This window comes from Paroedura picta, chromosome 1 (genome assembly GCF_049243985.1).
Source record: "Paroedura picta isolate Pp20150507F chromosome 1, Ppicta_v3.0, whole genome shotgun sequence".
NCBI lineage: Eukaryota > Metazoa > Chordata > Lepidosauria > Squamata > Gekkonidae > Paroedura > Paroedura picta.
Window position 1 is genome coordinate 75,172,006 of NC_135369.1, and position 19,775 is coordinate 75,191,780.

Sequence of the window (19,775 nt, forward strand, 5' to 3'; positions counted from 1 at the left end):
CTGGTGCGTAAGAGCCTCTTGTGGCGCAGAGTGGTAAGGCAGCAGTCTGAAGCTCTGCCCATGAGGCTGGGAGTTCAATCCCAGCAGCCGGCTCAAGGTTGACTCAGCCTTCCATCCTTCCAAGGTCGGTAAAATGAGTACCCAGCTTGCTGGGGGATAATTGGTAATGACTGGGGAAGGCACTGGCAAACCACCCCGTATTGAGTCTGCCATGAAAACGCTGGAGGGCGTCACCCCAAGGGTCAGACATGACTCAGTGCTTGCACAGGGGATACCTTTACCTATCATCTGGTGCAAATTATGGTAGTAGATAACTTATTCTTTTTTAAAAACTGATTTAATTCAAACTTACATTATTATAAATTGATCTGTTCAATGTATTAACAATTCACCTAGTCTATATTAAAATCTTGATAACCAACATTTTAAAAAATATATCTTAAATTCTACATTATAATGCTACTGTCCAAATTAGCGCATTACTTTCTTCTGTCTCTGTGCCAAAGGCACAACTTCTATGCACATTACTCACTGAGATATGGATAAATTAACACACTTTCCTTCTGTGATACATCCAGAAAAGCATCCGTTCTCCAACCACTTCCTGGGAAGGTGGGGTTGCTAGTAATTTTCTGAGGGCTTAAGACAGACTGGTTCCAGGAGGCTAAGAGAAACTTCAACCCTCTGCGGCCATACTGCTCTATCTCTGGTTTTATCTTTAGCTTGCATGAGGCATAGGCTCAAAAAGAAGGAGGTAAAGGTAAAGGTATCCCCTGTGCATGCACCGAGTCATGTCTGACCCTTGGGGTGACGCCCTCTAGCGTTTTCATGGCAGACTCAATACGGGGTGGTTTGCCAGTGCCTTCCCCAGTCATGAAGGAGACCTGCATGCAAATAGTATATTGTGATTTAGGGAGTCTCCCAGCTAGAGAAGGTAAACTCATAGGCAATGGTAAGGTGGATCTACACAGGGAGGGGCAGTCTTGTTCAAGAGCTTCCTAAATCTTTTAGGTGTCCCTGTTTGGATTCCAGAAAGTTCTGTCAGCAGACATATTTGTCATTGCTCTAATGTAATACATTGCTCATATTGCTCTTCCAGGTCAAGGAGCAGCTCTCAGACTGAATCCCAAATATAACACACATACACCATGGGTACCCTTGTAGTCCCTAAACCAACATGAGGACTTGCCACAGCATCAGTATAGGATATGTTGTGAGAAAGGGTTCAAAAATATTTTGTACAATAGTAGCACCTTGTGGTATTCCTTTCAGTATGAATTGTTCTGCTAATACAGTGTCCTGGAAGCACGAAATGGACATATCCCAGCAGTGCTCTAAAAACATTTTCATGTTTAAAAGATTTCAGTATTTATAGTTCAGATGAACATTGGGACATAGGTGTTCCTTGGCAACTCTGTTCCCAGGTCAAGTCCACGTTCGGTTCCCTATGCAAAGCAATGAATGTTTTCCAGTTGATTGCACAGGCACTGTTATTCCAGGGAGAACTGGGCCAGCAGCACAGGAGGTTCTCATTACTTCAGAAAGTAGAAACATCTGGGCTTGTCATGAACAACTTGCCCGGCTCATTTCAGCCTAAGGAAAGCCTGATTGATCAGTTGAGGCTTGCCAATCCCTTCTCTTACGCACTGCAAAGGAACCAAAGCTGTATGAAACCACCTGAAAGCTGTCTGAAACAGCTCAAGATTTAAAATGATGGCCTGATCAAGCTATACTGTATCTTTCGCCCTGCCCCAAAAAATCATCAGAGCAATATTGTTTAGCATTCATTCAGAAACATCAAGTTTTCCAAACCTTTCTATATCAACACCCATCTATTATCACAATGCAGATGGAGGGGCTGGTAGTTGAGAGAGCAGTTTGCATAAAATTACTCAGGAAGGTCAGAGGTGAGTTAAGGTTTGTGCAAATTGGTTAAAAGCAACTGCAGCAAGGAGAAAATCAAGGAATAAGCAACATTGTAATTAGTGGTCCATCAGGGTCTGCTTTAATCCTTTCCATTCAATAGGTCTCTCTGCAAGGGATCATACTTATGTGAAGGTGAAGTGCTATTCTGGTGAAAGGAGACTTGTTGGATGAAGGCTTCTCATCTTTTGTATACTCTGAGCCAGTGTGGTGTAGTGGTTAAAAGTGGCAATTTCTAGATCTGAAGGTTTGATTCTTCCACATGCAGCCAGCTGGATGACCTTGGGCTAGTCCCAGTCTCTTAGAGTTGTTCTCTTAAAGCTCTCTCAGCCTTACATACCTCACCAGCTGTCTGTTGTGGGGAGAGAAAGGGAAGGCGATCGTAAACTGCTATGAGACTCCTTCAGGTAGTAAGAAAGCAGGATATAAAAGCTAAGCTCTTCTTATTCTCTGATAATCACTCTTTATTTCTGCACGAACACCAAATCCAAGGAATTTTTTAAATTGGAAAAAACACTAGCAAGACCACTTCATGCCCTTTCATTCATGCACTTTCTTCTATTCTGAATTCATTTCCAGTATATTTCCCTTGTGTAATGCTGCAACATGGTATTCTTTTAAAAACATACACACACACAAGTACCACACAGGACTCCCTGCAACACAACTAGCCCTTCCCCTTCCCCAAACTGTGTGGCATGAGGAAACTGCAGAGACAGTGCAGCTCAAGTGAGTTCTCTTCCAGCATGAACGGTGAAAGTCAATGACACAAGCTTGCCAATGCGAAGTAATTCTAGAAGCCACTGAGATGTTCTGCATTACCTGAAACACAGTTCAGTGAGGTTTTTACCCTCCTAGTGGTGTTAAAATAGGAGTGTTATTTACGTTTCATTCAGGTTAGAAAAGCCATTCCTATCCCCCTCTGCCACCTTCATGCACATAACTGACTTTACACTTGGCACTTTCAATTTTCCACATTTTAGCTTTAGTTCTACTTATTTGCTGTTTTTAAGATTTTTCTCTTCCTCCCCAAATCCAACTAGTTTAACTGGTCTAGAACTGGTCTAGAACTGGTGCTCCAAACTGACTAGTCACACATTTCAAGAAGATACCATTTGGTAACTATGTACAGGATGCTAGCAAGAGACACTCAGCGAAACAACATTTTATGCAGAAAGAACCTAGTCTTAGGGGCTTGTTCTTGCATCACTGGCAGTTTGCCTGCAGGACATATTGTCCTGGACCTTCTCACCTTTGCCAGAAACAGAGGAGGCCAGTTGCATGGGTGTCTTGGAGCAAGCTGAAACATGACGGAGAAGCTTTCCCACTGAAGTCATTCAACTTCACTGAACCTCAGCAATAGGAAGCACACTCTTGCTATACTTAAAAAGAAATCCCTCAAAGCTTCCTTTCCACTCCAGAGGTTATCTAGGAAAAAAAGATTTAATCTTCAGTTACACTGTTTCACTTGAACTGAACTAGTCAGTCATTGCAAGCCAGAGACAGCCGTTCCAAAGTCAACAACTGAGGAAGGAACCTGTATTCAGAAAGCAAGCCATTTTATGCAAGGCCTAGCATAGAACCAGGGAAGATTCTTTTTAAAGATAGCATTTTTGAGCCAGAACAGATTGACTAAGGGATTTTTGTTCAAGAACCGGAGCTGCCTCTCACAGTCATACAGCTGATAGTGCTGTCAGCTTTTGAAGCAGTGTGCAAATAGCAGTGGCATTAACGGATGGCTCATCTGTAGATTTTAGGCATTTAATGAAACCAAGATGGGCTTGCTGATCTCTTCCTCCTTTCCCTTCCACCAGCATTCCCAACTCATAGTCAAATGTTAGGGCAGGGGTTAATCTCTAAAATATCTTCCTCATCCAGCATCCTTTGTGCCGTGACAGAGGAGGGGTTTCAAACTTGCTTCCTGCACTGTTTTTGCCAGTGAAACCACCGCAGGAGACACCTGGCTCCACATGCCCCTTCCCAGAAAAATGAGCATTTAATTTTGTTTGCCAGTCTCTGCATAAAGAGATGAATATTTGAAATCCATACAGCTTTATTGTTGCCTTATGAATATATCTTCCTTAATTTCTTAAAAGGAATATATTGGAACTCATAATGTTCTATTCCACTGCAGAACTACATTATATATTATAGATTTCAGTAACCATAGTTCAATTTGCAGTATTATGACTTGAAATCAGCAAGGCCTAGGGTATTGGTGGAAGTTAGAGAAACACTATAGTAAAAATAAGATAATAATCTTGTAATAGTAAGAGATCTCAGTCACTTGCTAGATTGTCATGGTCAACTCTACAATATTCTACTGCCTTTGGAAAGAGTGGAGGGCTGTATTCCCCATTTTGAGTAATTGCAGATGTGTATGTAATATACATACAGAATGGCACTGTGCCACCCCACTCCCTAACTGCCTCCATTAGTATTATTTACAAATACTTTCAATTTCTTAGTATAACCAGTGAATTAATAAAGAACCAACTTTCATCTGGATGTATCATTGGGTGACGATGACAGAGCAGCTAGTTCAGTCCTTTGCAGATTTTTAAACTGATATTCTAATTAAAATAGTATGATCCCTCAGGTATTTGACAGCAACAGCAGACAACATATAAATATGATGCATAATGCTTGCTTGTATAAAGAAAAGGGTATTACAGTTTAGAATCAGACATTTAAAAAATATATTTAAAAAAAAATAATGGAGATAGATTTCATGACTAAAGGAACCAGAATCCAATTGTCACTCACAGTCCAAGTCCCAAAAAAGGATTTTTGTACTATGCAGGTAAAGGTAAAGGTATCCCCTGTGCAAGTACCAAGTCATGTCTGACCCTTGGGGTGACGCCCTCTAGCGTTTTCATGGCAGACTCAATACGGGGTGGTTTGCCAGTGCCTTCCCCAGTCATTACCGTTTACCTCCCAGCAAGCTGGGTACTCATTTTACCGACCTCGGAAGGATGGAAGGCTGAGTCAACCTTGAGCCGGCTGCTGGATCGAACTCCCAGCCTCATGGTCAGAGCTTCAGACAGCATGTCGCTGCATTACCACCCTGTGCCACAAGAATCTACTGTCTACTGTTGGCAGAGTAATTAACACAGCAACCGTGCACAACTTGAATAAAGAATATATAAAAGTTTATTTAAGAATGAACATATTTGATAGGAAAGAGGAGAGAGATAGGCTTCTAATTACATCTCTAGCTGAGAGAGAGGTAATATTGAGTGTGGAAATTGCCCTGAGAGTAGCAATCTGGAGACAGACAAGGAATGACACTTAACAGGGGAGAAGGTGCTGACCTCACTATCCTATCTAATTATCTTCTTGCTGCCCTTTGTAGGGTCTTCTTCTCGTCGTCTTTGTATACCAGACATTGCCTTTTCCAACACCTACAAAGGCAGATAAAGATGTAAACATTTGTTTAGAATATATATTTGATGCTTCTGGCTTGTTAATGAATATATAAACTGACAAACTATATTTATGGTAGATTTTTAAAAAACATGTATTGTTTTACTTCATATCATGCTAAAATACATTTTACTCCAATACATTTCACTTAAGTATAAAGAGAAGAGCGGGGACAAAATCCTTACTCAAATATAAGGATGGAGTTCAAACTTCAGAGCTTAATATTTGGTAGTCCATTTTCACAGTCTCTTTCTGTCTGCAGTCACTGTACAGCATTATCCAGCAAATCCATAGTTTCCCGAAGCACAACATTGACCGTAAATGGCTTAGGTTTAATAGTCAAGCCATAGGTGAAATCCACTGGAGAGTCTTCCTTTGGATTGGCAGTGAAATGGCACTGGTGCACTAATATGGCAATGAAAAGAAAGAGCTGCACTTTGGATAACTCTTCTCCAATGCACCTACGTTTGCCCATAGAAAATATCATCACACTGCTGGTGAGGTCTTTGTTAAGGGATCCATTCTCATCCAGGAACCTTGTTGGACTGAAATCTTCTGGAGCAGGCCATTTCACTGGGTCATGATTTACTGACCACTGATTGATGAAGACCACAGTGTCTTTGGGGATGTGATAGCCCATCAAAGTGGTGTCTACTGTGGTGGAGTGCGGAATGGTAACGGGCACAAAGCTGCTGAAACGCATGGATTCGTAAAGGAATGCCATGACGTAAGGCAAATCAGGTTGGTCCTCGGCACATGGCAAACGGCCCCTGCCGACCACTTTATCAATTTCTTCTTGCAGTTTAGACTGCACCTCAGGATACCTTGCAAAAACAAAAAAGAATAAGAAATACAAATAAGCAAGATATACCTCTAGCTAATACTTTTTTTTTCTTCATTTTATCCTTTCTCTAAAAGGAGTTCAAGGTGGCATACATAATTTTCACCTCTTGCATTTTATACTCACAAAAACCTAGGAAGCTTGGTTAGGCTAAACAAGAATGACTGATTAGGGGTTAACAAGAATGGCACTTAATTTTTTAAAATGTGTGTGTGATTCCTTTACGTATCTACATTTGATGATGCTTTTAACATGCTGAGGTATTATTCTTTTGATGTGATGCATAACTTTTTGGGTTCTGGTTTGGCAAGCAATTTTCTTACAACTGATGGAAATAGCAGTCAGAATAGCTTATCTCCTCTTATTAGCCTTGTGGCTCTGCTGTGCTCTTCATCCATCTTAGAGCCATACCAGACATTTTATCAGGACTGCAGCACAGGGGAAAAGATCACTCATTCTCCCTCCACGCCCCAGACCCATCAGGAGTGAGCCCTCACAGCATTCTTGGTCAGATGGCAGGGGCAGCCATGGGTCAAACCCATGGCTGCCATAACATCTAGTTTGGCTCTTATAAAAGAAACACATATTGACACAACACACATGGATCCTATAAAGGGAAATGATGACCTAACTACTATACCATTCGATCCAGAATCATACCAATCACTTTCCCTTACACACCAGTATTTTAAGTGGCATTTTAATCACAGTAAAAAGTCAACAAAACATGTCTGAATGCTACAATGAAAAGAATACTAGTGGAACACAGCAGTTCCATTTTCCCCAGGCAGGGCTCTGACAGTCAGCAAATGCACAGCCATTGAGACAGGTCCTCTGAGGGTCCAGGAACACTCTTCGCCATTCCCTTCCTGTATTTTCAGTCCTTTTTTCAGGATTTTCCCAAAGAGTAGTACAACATGAAGTCTTGCCATGATTTCTCTGAAGACCAAACTAAGCATTATCTGGAGAAACCTGTCTCAAAGCCACACTGGTCAAGACACTGTTAATGCACATGTGTAAAATGTGTGTATCCGAGGACCAAACTGCAAACCATCACTAACCCCTTCCATACCTGCCAGTTGTTCCTAGAGATGTGCCTTCCCAAAACAATTTCCCATCCTCACATTCTTCTGGTTTTGGAGGCCAATCAGAGAAAAAATAATTTGTGATGGCCAAAGGAGTGATGGTTTTTGCATGGGAAAATTGGTAGGTATGGAAGGATTATGTTCTCCTTTAATCCATTTTCCAGGTCTCCTCCTCCCCATGTTCCTGGATTTGCATTACAAAGGCCCATTATGCACAGCCGCCGAAACGGCGATTTCGGGTCACATGGAAAATGTGGAGGGGGAAGATGCAAAGCACACCGGTTATGCACAGGATGGGGCGCAACGACGGCAAAACCCAGAGTAACCGATTATGCACGTGGCGATTCCAGCACCACTTCTGGTTGCGCCCCGGTCACCCGGAAGCTGCGCTTTCTTCCGCGTTTCACTAACGCGGCTTTTTCGGCGGCATGCACCAAAGCTGCGTCTGGTTGCAGCCGGCACCGTGCGTTATCGGTGATTTTAGTCGCCACCATTCCACCCCGAATGTGCGTTATTCCCCCCATGCATAATGGGTCAAAGAAACACAGTGCTGGGAACCTCATGGTTCCCTTGTCATGTGCAGTTCTGTTGTAAGATCCAAAAACTGCTGACATATCATCTTGGGGTTAGAAACCAAAAAGATTTCTGTGTGGGGAAGGTGTTTATTTCTCTAGACTAAAGTTCATATTTATAAAACAGTACCCTGTTCAATGCATTCATCCCCTGTCTATATCTCCAGTGGAGACCCAAAGTGGTTAACATAATTTTCTTCTGCATTTTATTCTCACAAAAACACTGCAAGGCAGGTTAGGCTGAGAAAGTATGACGAGTACAAAGCAAGCCAGCAAGCTTTCATGGCATGACTGGAGTTTTGAACCTGGGTCTCTCAGATACTAATCCAACACTTAACCACTATACCAGTGGTCCCCAACCCGCGGGCTATGGCGCCGGGCAGCGGCTCCCTCTCCCCGCCCCCCCCGCAGTAAAAAACTTCCCAGGCCACAAGCTTGCGGCCCGGGAAGCTTCTTACTGCGGGAGGGCGGGGAGAAGGAATCAGGGCAGCGCATTGCGCATGCACAGCCGAAATTGCGCATGTGCTACTCTTTCACGCATGCATGAAAGTGCCACGCATGAGCAATTTTGGCAGCGCATGCACAATTTCGGCCGCGCATGGCGCATGGCGATGCGTGGCCGCGTATGCACGGCATGCGCAGGCGGGCAGTTGCCCTGCCGGTCCCCAGCCTCAAAAAGGTTGGGGACCACTGCACTATACCACACTGACCTACACCACACATTATTTATTCATAGCTGTTTCTTGAACTGATCTACTACTATGGGACTTACCCAGTCCACTGTGCATGTTGCATTCATCCATCATGTTGCATTCATCTGCAGTAGGAGGGGCCATAGCTTAATGAGAGAGTATAACCTTAGTATGCATAAGATCCCATGTTTATAAAACCATAGAGTTGGAAGGGGCCATACAGGTAATCTAGTTCAACTTCCTGCTCAATGCAGGATCAGCCTAAAGTATCTGTCTAGCAACTGCCAGTGAGGAGGAGCTCACCACCTCCCTAGGCAGCTGATTCCACTGCTGAACTACTCTGACTGAGAATTCCCCCCCCCCCGTTATCTAGCCAATACCGTTCTACACTTAGTTTAAACCCATTACTGTGGATTCTATCCCCTGCTGCCAACAGGAACCACTCCCTGCCTCTCCTTAAAGAGAACAATCATGTTCCCTTCTTTTCTTCATGCATCTTAATCCTTGGCACCTTCAGTTAAAGGATCAGGTTATAGGTGATATGAAAGACCTACCTAACACCCTGGAGAGCAGCTGCCAGCCTGAGTAGACAATACTGACTTGGATGGACCAATGGCCAGATTCAGTATAAGGTGATTCATATGTAACAGAATCCTGTCCCTTTCCTTCCCCCCCCCCACATCTCCCATTGGTGCATGCCCTCTGGCATTCAATGCATCATACATCATAGCATAATAAGGAACTGTGTACATCCCTCTTTCCAGTCTTTCTGCCTCCATTCAGTCAAGGAATAAGCTACGTAAAGGTCTACCGTTCCACCTGTGTGTGTTCTAAGGGGAGAGGGGAACTAGACTGTCATATCTTACAGAGATTCTTCTGCTGAAGATAGACAAGATCCACATCCATGCCATCTGTCTTTTAAGTCTGAAATCATTATGTCAAGAAGTGCAGAATACATATATGGATGGACCCTGCAAATCCATTCCAGCAAGGACTCTCTGAAATCGCATTCTACTCTGAACTATAGACATTATTTTTTTATCCTTCTGAACTGCCTGAAAGTAACAAGCTTCATATGTTTGGCTTTTTCTTGATTTTGACCTCAGGAATTCCCCTCCCCATTGAACAGGTGGATTTGTACTTTTCCCCAACATTTATCTAGCAAATGGAACTCAAGTAACTAACACTGCCATAAATAGAGCAAGCATATTATACACACCCTTGAAATTATCTCCTTGAACTTCAGTTTTTGCCTGATTTTGAGGAAGTGGTTAATTGTGCCCGGAGAGTATTTCTTCACCTCCTTCTTTCTCTTAACATCTTACAAAATGGTCAAAGTATAATGAAGTGACTAAAGATAACCAAGAAAAAGAAAGATTCAAGTGGGTAGCCGTGTTAGTCTGAAATAGCACAACAAAAATTGAGTCCAATGGCACCTTTAAGACCAACAAAGATTTATTCAAGGCGTGAAGCTCATGCCTTGAATAAATCTTTGTTGGTCTTAAAGGTGCTATTGGACTCAATTTTTGTTAAGAAACAGAAAACATCTGTACTGTTTCCTTAAAGTTGTTTTTGCTCCAGCATCTCAACTGAGCTGACGATGTCTTTACGTGCACAATGACTGCTCCAAATGCCCGGGCCAGAAAGAAGGATCCTGTTTAAACCCCCCTAGGGGACTGCAGGCCAGACCTCTGCAGGGGAAGATTTCTTTTTGATTCCCTGTTGTGTATTCATAATAAACACAGACATATAAGAAAAAGACCATTCAGCATCTTGTTTTGAAAAAGCAGAGGCTACTCTGTGGCAGTCCTTTCTCTGATAGGAACTTGGCAAAAAGAGTATGACTCCTTGGCTTTATTTTCTCCAATGCAATATTTCACCTTTGCAGAATAAACAAGTGGTTTTCCCCTTAAACTTTCAGGTCTGGCAGTTTTCCCAGAACTCTGTGTTAGTTATTCATTAACAATTTATCCTGTTCCCATTGTACCCCTATATGTGACACTGCTGTAAACAAGGAATTAGTAACTAGTGCAACTCAGTTTCACACTTCATCATCCACTTTAAGCCTTATGTTTTTGCAGTGCAGCAGGGGATCCAAGCTGGGTTCGTTGGGCATGGGGAAGGGGTTGATTTCTAAGTTTTACTCTCTATTGGTTTTGCTGCAGCCACAAAATGTTCTGGACAGCTAGTTCTAAGAGCTTGCTAAAATCAGTGCATTCACTTATTAGACAGCAGCAATACGGGAAAAGGTTGATTGGACTAGGCTTTGACTGGATTGCTGGAAGAAACATTGCTATTGCTGTCTGCACATCACATCACAAAAGGAGGAAAAGTAGCTAAGGAAGGAAAACAGCAGGGTCCAGATTACAGGCATTCTCTGCAGGAAGGAGGCAGCTTCAACATTTCATTTTACAAAAGAGCTTAATTTCATCAGAAGGACCCAAGTTAACGTTTGTAGCTCAACTCAATAAAAGTACCAGTTTTATATTACTTCTCAAGAGGATCTGATGGCAGTTCTTTTCCAAGGATGGCAGTCAAAGCACCCTGATAAACAGTTAAGCACTACATGAGCTCAATTGACAGAATGAGCGTAGTGCAAGAACCATAGGAAGAACATTCATTTCAACAGGCTTTCCACGGAAATTCTTTCTGGCAGCCTGTGGTCAAAGTAAAATATTAGATTTTAGTATATGGGTTCAATGACACGAGATTACAAAGGTCTTGCAGTTAGGGAAGGGGTAAAACTAATAGAAATTAAGCATAAGCAGGACAGTATCATTGGACCAGTCTTCCTTTTCCTTGGGTAGAATCATCTTTAGAACATATCTTGGAAGGAAACTAGAAGTGTGCATTCGGATCCACCAGGACTGAAAATACACTAGAAAAATACCTTATCAGTATTTTCCAGGTATATTTTGGCATCCCAAGGGTGACTGTGTTTTCTCAGGAAAACTGTGGAAGGAGGAAATCCCAAATATATTCAGGAATTCTTTTTGCCAACAAAAGGCAAAAGCAGTTTGTTCCCAAGCTTAAACGGAAAGAGAATCGGCCAGGGCAGCAGGAGCTGAGAGCTCTGGAGAGTTGGGGCTGGCTCCTCCCATGGGCAGAGGCAGCCAGTTCCTTAGCTTGTGGCCAAATCCATTAAGGCAGGAGGGGAAAGGACACAGACCCCTTCCAGTGCTCCCAGGAACCCCCAGGGGTCCATGGACTCCTGGCTGAGAACCCAGGCCATAGTGCAGTGATCTCTATTAGCAAAGCTTCATTTCATGCTCAGAGGACAAAACGGACAGTTATGGTGAAACGTGGGGGGGGGGGTCCTATTTGCCACACTCCAACCCTGAAAGTGGAATGGGGACAATATGGGGGTGGGAATTTTCATGTATTTATAAGACTCAGTTCAAAGGAAGGAAATATTTGGTTTTAAACAAAATGAATTATCATTTTAACCTCCTTTGCAGAATATCTTGCAGAGACTTTGCCCTACATCATAGCTCGTCTGTTCATAAGGAAACAAATAATGATGCTCTCACTACCACTGTGCTCATTCTCACACACCCCAGGAAGCATTTTCTGGCTGAGGGCCTGTTGGCCTTCCTCTGCAGAATCTTCCTTGGTGGTTTCCTTTCCAAGTACTGACCCTGCTCTGCTTTCAAGACCAGGCTATACTGCACCACCTTCTCTTCTGTAACAGGCAGGTATAAAGGTAAAGGAAAAGGTATCCCCTGTGCAAGCACCAAGTCATGTCTGACCCTTGGGGTGACGCCCTCCAGCATTTTCATGGCAGTCTCAATATGGGGTGGTTTGCCAGTGCCTTCCCCAGTCATTACCGTTTACCCCCCAGCAAGCTGGGTACTCATTTTACCGACTTCGGAAGGTTGGAAGGCTGAGTCAACCTTAAGCCAGCTGCTGGGATCGAACTCCCAGCCTCATGGACAGAGCTTTCAGGCTGCATGTCTGCTGCCTTACTACTCTGGGCCACAAGAGGCTCTAACAGGCAGGTATAGGAGGACCCAAATCTGATTATCCTGCAGCACTGAGAGAAGATTTTTAACCCTTCCCTCACACCATTCCAATTAGAAATTGGCTCCCTCAATAGCTGAGTTAAGCAAGATGCAACAGTGTGCCAGTTTTGCCTCCAGGGCAGATAATGGCAGTTTGGGTATTTTTATCTGGAAAATGATGGGGGGGGGTAATTAGAAATTCCAATCTGATTTCAGAATTCCTGTAAATGTTACATCTCTAATCCCAGCTCTCCAAAATCTTGCTTGAGGGTGCCAATTGAGGGGGAGGGGGGTTAAGTCCTACTCAACCATAAATACCATGGAACACTTGAAAGAATAACAAAGGGATTGTGGCATGACAACACCTTCCGTTGATATTGCAATGATGGCTAATCGGTTGGCCTTTAAGGCGGGAGAAGGCTCCAGGTGCAGAACGCTGGGCGGCCTCCCGCTCCCAAGGGCGCCAGCCGATCAGCTCACCTGATGAGGAAGATGAGGAGCCACTGCAGGGCGGTGGAAAGCGTGTCCTGGCTGGCGCCGAAGATGTCGGTGACAGTGGCCGGCACGTGCTCCACGTGCAGACGGGTCTGCTCCTGCTGGAGGCGGATGAAGGCGTCCATGAGGTCGCGGAGGGCGTCGCCCGGCCGGAGGCTGCTCTGGTGCTCCACGAACTTGTGGCGCACGAAGCTGTAGAACTCGTGGTTTAGGGCGCGGAAAGCGCTGTAGGCGGAGCGCACCGGGTTGGGGAAGCGCTGAAGCCAGGGCAGCGCGTCCACCAGGCTGCCCGCCCCCACGGCGCGGCCGAACTGCTCGTTGCGGCCCACCAGGCGGCGGAACTCGGCGTCGGCGTGGCTGTAGCGGCGGCCGAAGCAGAGGGCGCTCATGACGTTGGCCACGGCCACCACCAGGCTCCTCGACGGGTCCACGAAGGCGCCGCCAGCGGAGGCGCGCACCAGGAGCCGCACCACCGCGCGCGCCTCGGCCAGCAGGGGCCGCTCCAGCAGGCGGCGCGCCGAGAAGGCCCGCACCGTCGAGTGCGCCAAGCGCCGCTGCAGCTTCCAGAGCTCGCAGTAGCCGCCGAAGGCCAAGCTGCGCCCGCCGGACACGAGCTGGAAGGAAGGGAAGCGCGGACGGCCGGCGAAGGCGGCGCCCTGGCGAATGAGGGCCTCGCGGATGGCGCGCTCGCCGCTCAAGACCACCACGGGCCAGCGGCCCAGGCGCAGCTGGAAGACGTCGCCGTAGGTGGCCGCCAGGCGCCCGAAGGCCAGGTGCGGGGCGCTGCCCAGCTGAGCCGCGTTGCCCAGCAGGGGCCACGGGAAAGGCCCCGGCGGCTCCAGTCTCCTGCGCCGCAGCCGCGCCTGCACCAGAAGTTTCGCCACGAGGAAAGCGGCCAGCAGCGAGAGCAGGAGAAGAAGCGCGCCTTGCACGCGGGGCAGGCCGGCGGGGAGCGCTTCCTCCAGCCCCCTGGGGAGCATGCTGCGGGCGAAAGGAGAATCACGTTAGACGACAGTACTGGCGTTGTTTGAGTGCCCTTGGGCCTTCAGAGCGCTCTCTAAGCAGATGCACCTGGGGCCTCTGGTGGAGCAAAAGCCACATGAACTTCTGACCTGTAGCGATAACAGCCCGGGAAACACTCTACCACTTGATTACAGAATGTAATCCAAAATCTGCATTCCTTTTGCAGTAGATATATATTTTATAATGTGTGTAGTGTACCCCTAGTCTACCACTCTGCAGAACAAAGCATGAAGCTGCCTTTCCATTTCCCTGACTCGGAGCCACTTTCTGTGGAGATTATTGGACAAAGGCTTTTGGGGAGATGGGTGTATCCAACCCATTATGTAGGAGTTTGTCAGATACAACCAACTCCATGAACTACATGTGGCACTGTGTGCCCAGAGCAGTGTCCATAAAAATGTATTTCCCAAAAAACATACATTCCTGACATCATCCTAGAAAACTTGCCCGCTGGCAGAATTAGAACACAAAGCACAGGAATCTCTTTTTTGCTGCTATCCATTACATCCTTGCCTGAATGAACATGATGTTGTAGTTCCTCTAAAAACAAAAACCATGTGTGTGCAACCCAGTGCTTCTTATGTGTAGTCAATAGTATCACACACTTCAGCAGTGCTTAGGGCCTTCCTCTGGGTGAATCCAGGGATTCCAACACAATTTGCTTTTATGTCACTGTGTCCTAAAAGTTAGTCTTGCATCGTGGGGCTGGACATATTGGTCTGGCCCAACTAAAAGTTAGTTGTGATACCAATCACAAGCCAGCGTATTTTTGTTCCAAAGCAAGCTCTCCAGAGGAATCCGGCTTTGAAACCAGTGCAAGAAATTAGCCATGATTAAATTTAGTCACTATTAATATGCGTCCTTGTGTGAAAACAGCCCGAGCTCCATGAGGCTCGAACTGTGGGACCCTCCATAAATTTAAGAATTCCCCAGGCAATTAAAAATTAATCCAAACACTTGATCTTTAAATTGCCATTTTGCACACAGCAATCTAAATGGTGTGAGAAATGCCTACTGTTACAAAAGGGTGGCTGAACATTTTAAAGGAACACCCAGCTTTAGAGAACATATATCTCCCATAGCCTTCAAAGATTTTGCTCTAGTTCTAGCAGTGAGGATGCTAGGTAGATTAAAGACTGGATTGTGTTTATTTCTTCCTTAATCTCTGGCTCTGATCCCCAGCACCTTCACCTAAAAGAAAACTAGTTAAAAAATAAACACATCCACCCATCCCCCTCTTCCTTCAGTATTCAGATGAGTGTCAGAAATTACTTTGAGGATATTCTTCCGGGCTATCTAATTTGAGGGAGAAATGTAAGACCAACTGCAGAGCGGATTGCCTGGGATGATCAATTGCTCCGGACCACTCCCCCCCCCCCCCCCCGCTCCCCTGCCCTGGGTTTGCCCGGGTGAGCTCCGGGGATCCAGGAGGCACCCGCCTGCACGCAGGGCGACTCGGTAGCAAGGAACCAGGCGCGCCTCTCCCGAGGAGCCTTCCGACTGACCTGGTGACCAAAGCGTCTCCCAGAACTCTAGGGCTCATAAGGCCTCCCGGCAACTCTTCCGCTCCTCTCCCGCCGCAGCCTTCCCGTTAGATCCGAGTCGTCCGGTAGTCCTTGAGAGAGAGGGTCGTGGCAGGGGCTTCCGAGCCCCGTGGAGCGCCTGGAGAAGGACGACAGGTGAGGAAGCCTCCGCCCCAGACCCGGCGACCTGGCTAGGCAGATGCCAGCCGCAGGCCCCGATCCTCCTCCTGGGAAGAAACCCGCGGCGCCCGCCTGCCTCGCTCGCTCGCTCGCTCGCTGGCCGGAGATGGGGACGGGAGGCTCCGCGCTCGGCTGGCTGGGGTCAGTCAGCGGGACGCGGCTCATCCCTTTGGTCCCCAGCCGCTTTCTCGGCGGAGAGGCATCTCTGCCTCCAGAGGGATCTCTGGCTCGCTGCGGCCACGCGGAGTCCCACGCCGGGCTCCTTACCCGCGGAGACACGGAGCGCCCAGCGGCGGCGGCAGCGAAATCGCTGCCTGCCAGCGGAGAGCTCGAGGGAGGGAAGAGCCGCCTTCCTCTATCCCCGGAGGCCGGGGGGGGGGGGGGGTGGATGGAGCTCCCTCTCCCCTGCAAGTCACCTCCCAGTTGCGTGCAGAGTTTGCACGGTGCGCTCTCCTGCAGCTTGGAAAGCCTCTGGCCATCTCCTCCCCTCGCCTCGCCCCGCATTTCAGACGCTCACGCACGTGCGCCCCTCAAGATCCCAAGGGGGAAAGGCGCGGGGGGGGGGGGAGAACCGAAGGGCTCCATGGGCTGCCCACACTTATCTCGACTTGATAACCGTGTGGAAAGATGACTGCCTCCCCCCACCCCCAGGGAGAAAGGAATCACAGGAAGTTCTGGCCATTAAGGAATTGTGGACCTTTCCCTGTTTGGGGTCTTCATCCCTTTAGGCATCCAGTGGTGAATCTGCTGGGGGTGGTGCCCATCAACAAGTGCAGGGCTTGTGGCATTAGAATCTCTGAGGGGACCCTTCCCCTTTCTTTCTTAGTTGTCTTCAAATCAGAATTGACTGGTGATGATGGGCTAGAAGAGTGGTTCCCAAACCTTTTGGGGCTGCCATCCCCTTGACTCCCAGGCCACATCCCTAGTGAGCCCACCCCCATGCACACACACATACGGACACACATTTTTTCCTGGTGGTAGGTCTATTGCAATTCAAAACACTACATTGCTTACACTTCTTTTTCAGTTTTTGTGCAGTGGCCATATTTTAGTCTAAAATATATATATAAGTTCTTAGTAACAATTATCTGTAGATTCCAATTTGGGTCCTTCATTGCGGAGAAAGAAAGACGGAGAAAGAGCGAGAGGGAGAAGCAAGCAATGGAAAATCCCATGGCCAGGAGCAATCAGGAGAAGGCTTTTGGTGTAGCCAGTTTGGCGTCGTGGTTAGGAGTGTGGACTTCTAATCTGGCATGCTGGGTTCCATTCTGTGCTCCCCCACATGCTACCAGCTTTGGGCTCGCCACGGCGCTGATAAAGCTGTTCTGACCGGGCAGTGATATCAGTGCTCTCTCAGCCTCACCCACCCCACAGGGTGTCTGTTGTGGGGAGAGGAATGGGAAGGTGACTGTAAGCTGCTTTGAGCCTCCTTTGGGTAGGGGAAAGCAGCATATAAGAACCAGCTCTTCTTCTTCTTTTCCAGCCTCCCAAGGATGGAGACTTTTGGGGAAGAGTTGCCATCCCCGGGTTAAGGTATTCCTGGAGATCTGGTGTGGAGCCTGGAAGAGACAGAGTCTGAAGAGGGGAGGGAGTGCAGCCGGAATATGATCCCAACCAGCCCACCTTCAGATGCTGCTGTTTTCTTTGGGAAGCTAAGCAGGCTTGGCCCTGATCAACACTAGAAAGGGAGAAAACCAAAGAAGTCCAGGGTTGCTAGTAGCCAGAGACAGGCAATGGCAAACCACCTTGGGAAATCTCTCACTAGGAAAATGCAGCCGCAGCAGGAAGAGTCAGACTGCTGCCTCCCTACTGCCCCCAAATTTCCCCTCCCTAGGTGCCCATCTTGGAAACCCCTAGCCTAGGACTTTCAAAGCAAGAGACCCTGTTGCCCATCGCCTGCCTGCTTCCACCTCACCACCTTGGATATTTCATGGAGGTTTCCTGTCCAAATACTAGCCAGATCCGATCCTGCTTAGTTTCTGAGATCTGAGGCTAGACTGGACTATCCAGGGCAGGGACCTTAACCTGAATACCTTATAAATCTGCTACTTGAACAAACTGGAATACTTGGAAAGGCTTTGAAGACAAGATTGTGTGTTTGTGTGTGTGTGGTGGCACCCACTATGCTTTTTTACAATTCCAGAAGTGCCCAGCGTGGCAGGGTCAACAAATTTGGGAGGATTCTGTCTTTTACAAAGTCAATCAATTTAATGGGGCAAAAATGATCTCACAGCCAAATATGAGCAGTTTAGAACCTGAATGGGAGTGGGGAAGCATTTGCTGTCTCTTTCAAATTGCTGCTGATTTTTTAGCTGCAGTTATCATATCATTCTGGTTTCAAGATCAAGATAGAGACTGGTCAAGAATCTGGTAGAGCATTCTGTCTGCTTTTGACCTGTGTTTTAGGAACTGCTTTATGCTGATGACTAGTTTGTATTATTTTCTTATTCTTCATGAACCCTAAGCACATGGTAAAGAGGCAGGATATAAATATAAATATTATAAATAAACTAGCCAGAAAGTCCATTGCACCCATCCATCCATCCATCCATCCATCCATCCATCCATCCATCCATCCATCCATCCATCCATCCATCCATCCATTTGTATACCACCCCTGTTGCATCCGTCATCTCTAAGGGCCCTGTTGAAGTTGTCATCTTTCCTCAGGGCCTGTAAGATGGAGCTCTTCTGCCAGGCGCAGGATCCTGGAGTTTCCATTGGTGGATCCCTAGGGTCATTCCGCACCAAGACCAATGTTGCCAATTGTTCACAGAATGCAGAAATGCTATATTAAAAAGTGGAATTTCGTCATTCCGCATACTTTTTTTTTAGTGGAATATAGTAGTCCCAGTAGTATTTCATTCATTCCCCACAGGTTTCCGGTCTCGCTGGAATCGCAACAAAGGAAGCGATTTTTTTCTGCGCTTCTTCCCAACCCTGAAAGTGGCGCTATTTGTGGCTGAAATTACAGGCAGTGCTGAACAGGGGGCTGTGTTGTGTTAAAGACACTTGCAGTAGGGAGCTTTGTTTTACTGTGTTAATCACTTGTGTGGAGGGACCTTAGCCGGAGAAGCCTTGCTCGTTCGTTGCTTTCGCCGGTCTAAGGAAAAAGAATGGTGAGAGTGACAACAAGCGTGCTGACTGGGAAAGATCCCCTTCCAAACTGTGGGCTGCTGGCGTGCTGAAAAGCGAGGGAGGGAGGTTTCTGGACTTGCTGCAGGGCACGTAAACAGTTTATGTGTTACAGGGGATTAAAATGTTTTTTTCAAAGGTATTTCTCCCCCCCCCCCCCCCGCCAGATCAGAGTGTTTCGTCACTGGGGATATCATCATGTCTTGTTATGATGATGGCTACTGTTTAAATGTGACTGTGTGTCACAGGCACCAGCTAGATGTACTTCAGCCCATTTTGAAAGTTGTTCTTTAGAAGTTTTGGAGGAAGTGTTTATTTATGAATGCATGACTCATGGGCAATACCACCCGTATAGCACTAAGAAGAAACGAAAGATAGCAGGGTTCCTCCTCCTCTTCCCACAGAAGCACCCTGTCAATTTGCTGACCTAATTGTGGGGTTTTTTTGTTGTTGTTTTTGTCTGGAAGCCCCCCAGGAACTCTTGACAGTCAGGACATGGCCCATTTCCACTCTGCATGCCTGTGGAAAAGAACTGTGCTCAAAGTCCATGAGTGTCAGACATGCCTTTCAAAAACATATACTCACATGATCATATACTTTCCCCCTTAAAACTTTACCTTAGGCAACAGTTCATGCAGGCCAGAGGGAAGAATTTTATGAGATTTAAAAGAGGAAGTTGATTCAGTTCATAAAAGCTCTTTTAATCTGTATTCTGTTGACTATCAGATTACTATTTTGCAGTAAAATGTTCTTTGTACCCAACTTGGTTATATTTGGGTTTTCATTACTAACACTTCCAGACCTGCAAAGGCTCAAACCCCTTCTTTTCCTTGGTTATATTCTTTTGCTTCCCTTCAGTATATGGTAGGACATTTCCAT

The 19,775-nt window shown here is 46.5% G+C and overlaps 1 protein-coding gene across 2 annotated transcripts; it reads right to left on the reverse strand.

Annotated features, from left to right (window-relative positions):
• Window positions 1-5,058: 5,058 nt before the first annotated feature.
• CYP1B1 (cytochrome P450 family 1 subfamily B member 1) lies at window positions 5,059-16,145 on the reverse strand. 2 transcript variants are annotated; one of them, XR_013232119.1, is made up of 4 exons: window positions 15,564-16,145; window positions 13,021-14,016; window positions 5,535-6,173; window positions 5,059-5,327 (listed from the first exon to the last, which is right to left on the reverse strand). XR_013232119.1 is itself a non-coding variant. In XM_077343719.1 (3 exons), exons 1-3 carry the CDS (start codon window positions 15,599-15,601, stop codon window positions 5,612-5,614), a joined length of 1,596 nt encoding a protein of 531 aa, XP_077199834.1. In that variant the 5' UTR covers window positions 15,602-16,145; the 3' UTR covers window positions 5,419-5,611. The 2 variants fall into 2 exon arrangements, 1 of the variants encoding a protein (XP_077199834.1); XM_077343719.1 differs by lacking the exon at window positions 5,059-5,327 and having other exon boundaries at window positions 5,419-6,173.
• Between the last annotated feature and the right edge of the window lie 3,630 nt (window positions 16,146-19,775).

Coding starts and splice junctions, on each gene's coding strand:
- CYP1B1 (XM_077343719.1), bottom strand. CDS start 15,601: ATGAGCCCTAGAGTTCTGGGAGACGCTTTGGTCACCAG. Junction 14,017..15,563: donor GGAGACGCTTTGGTCACCAG/GTCAGTCGGAAG, acceptor TTTCGCCCGCAG/CATGCTCCCCAGGGGGCTGG. Junction 6,174..13,020: donor CTCCTCATCTTCCTCATCAG/GTGAGCTGATCG, acceptor TGTTTTTGCAAG/GTATCCTGAGGTGCAGTCTA.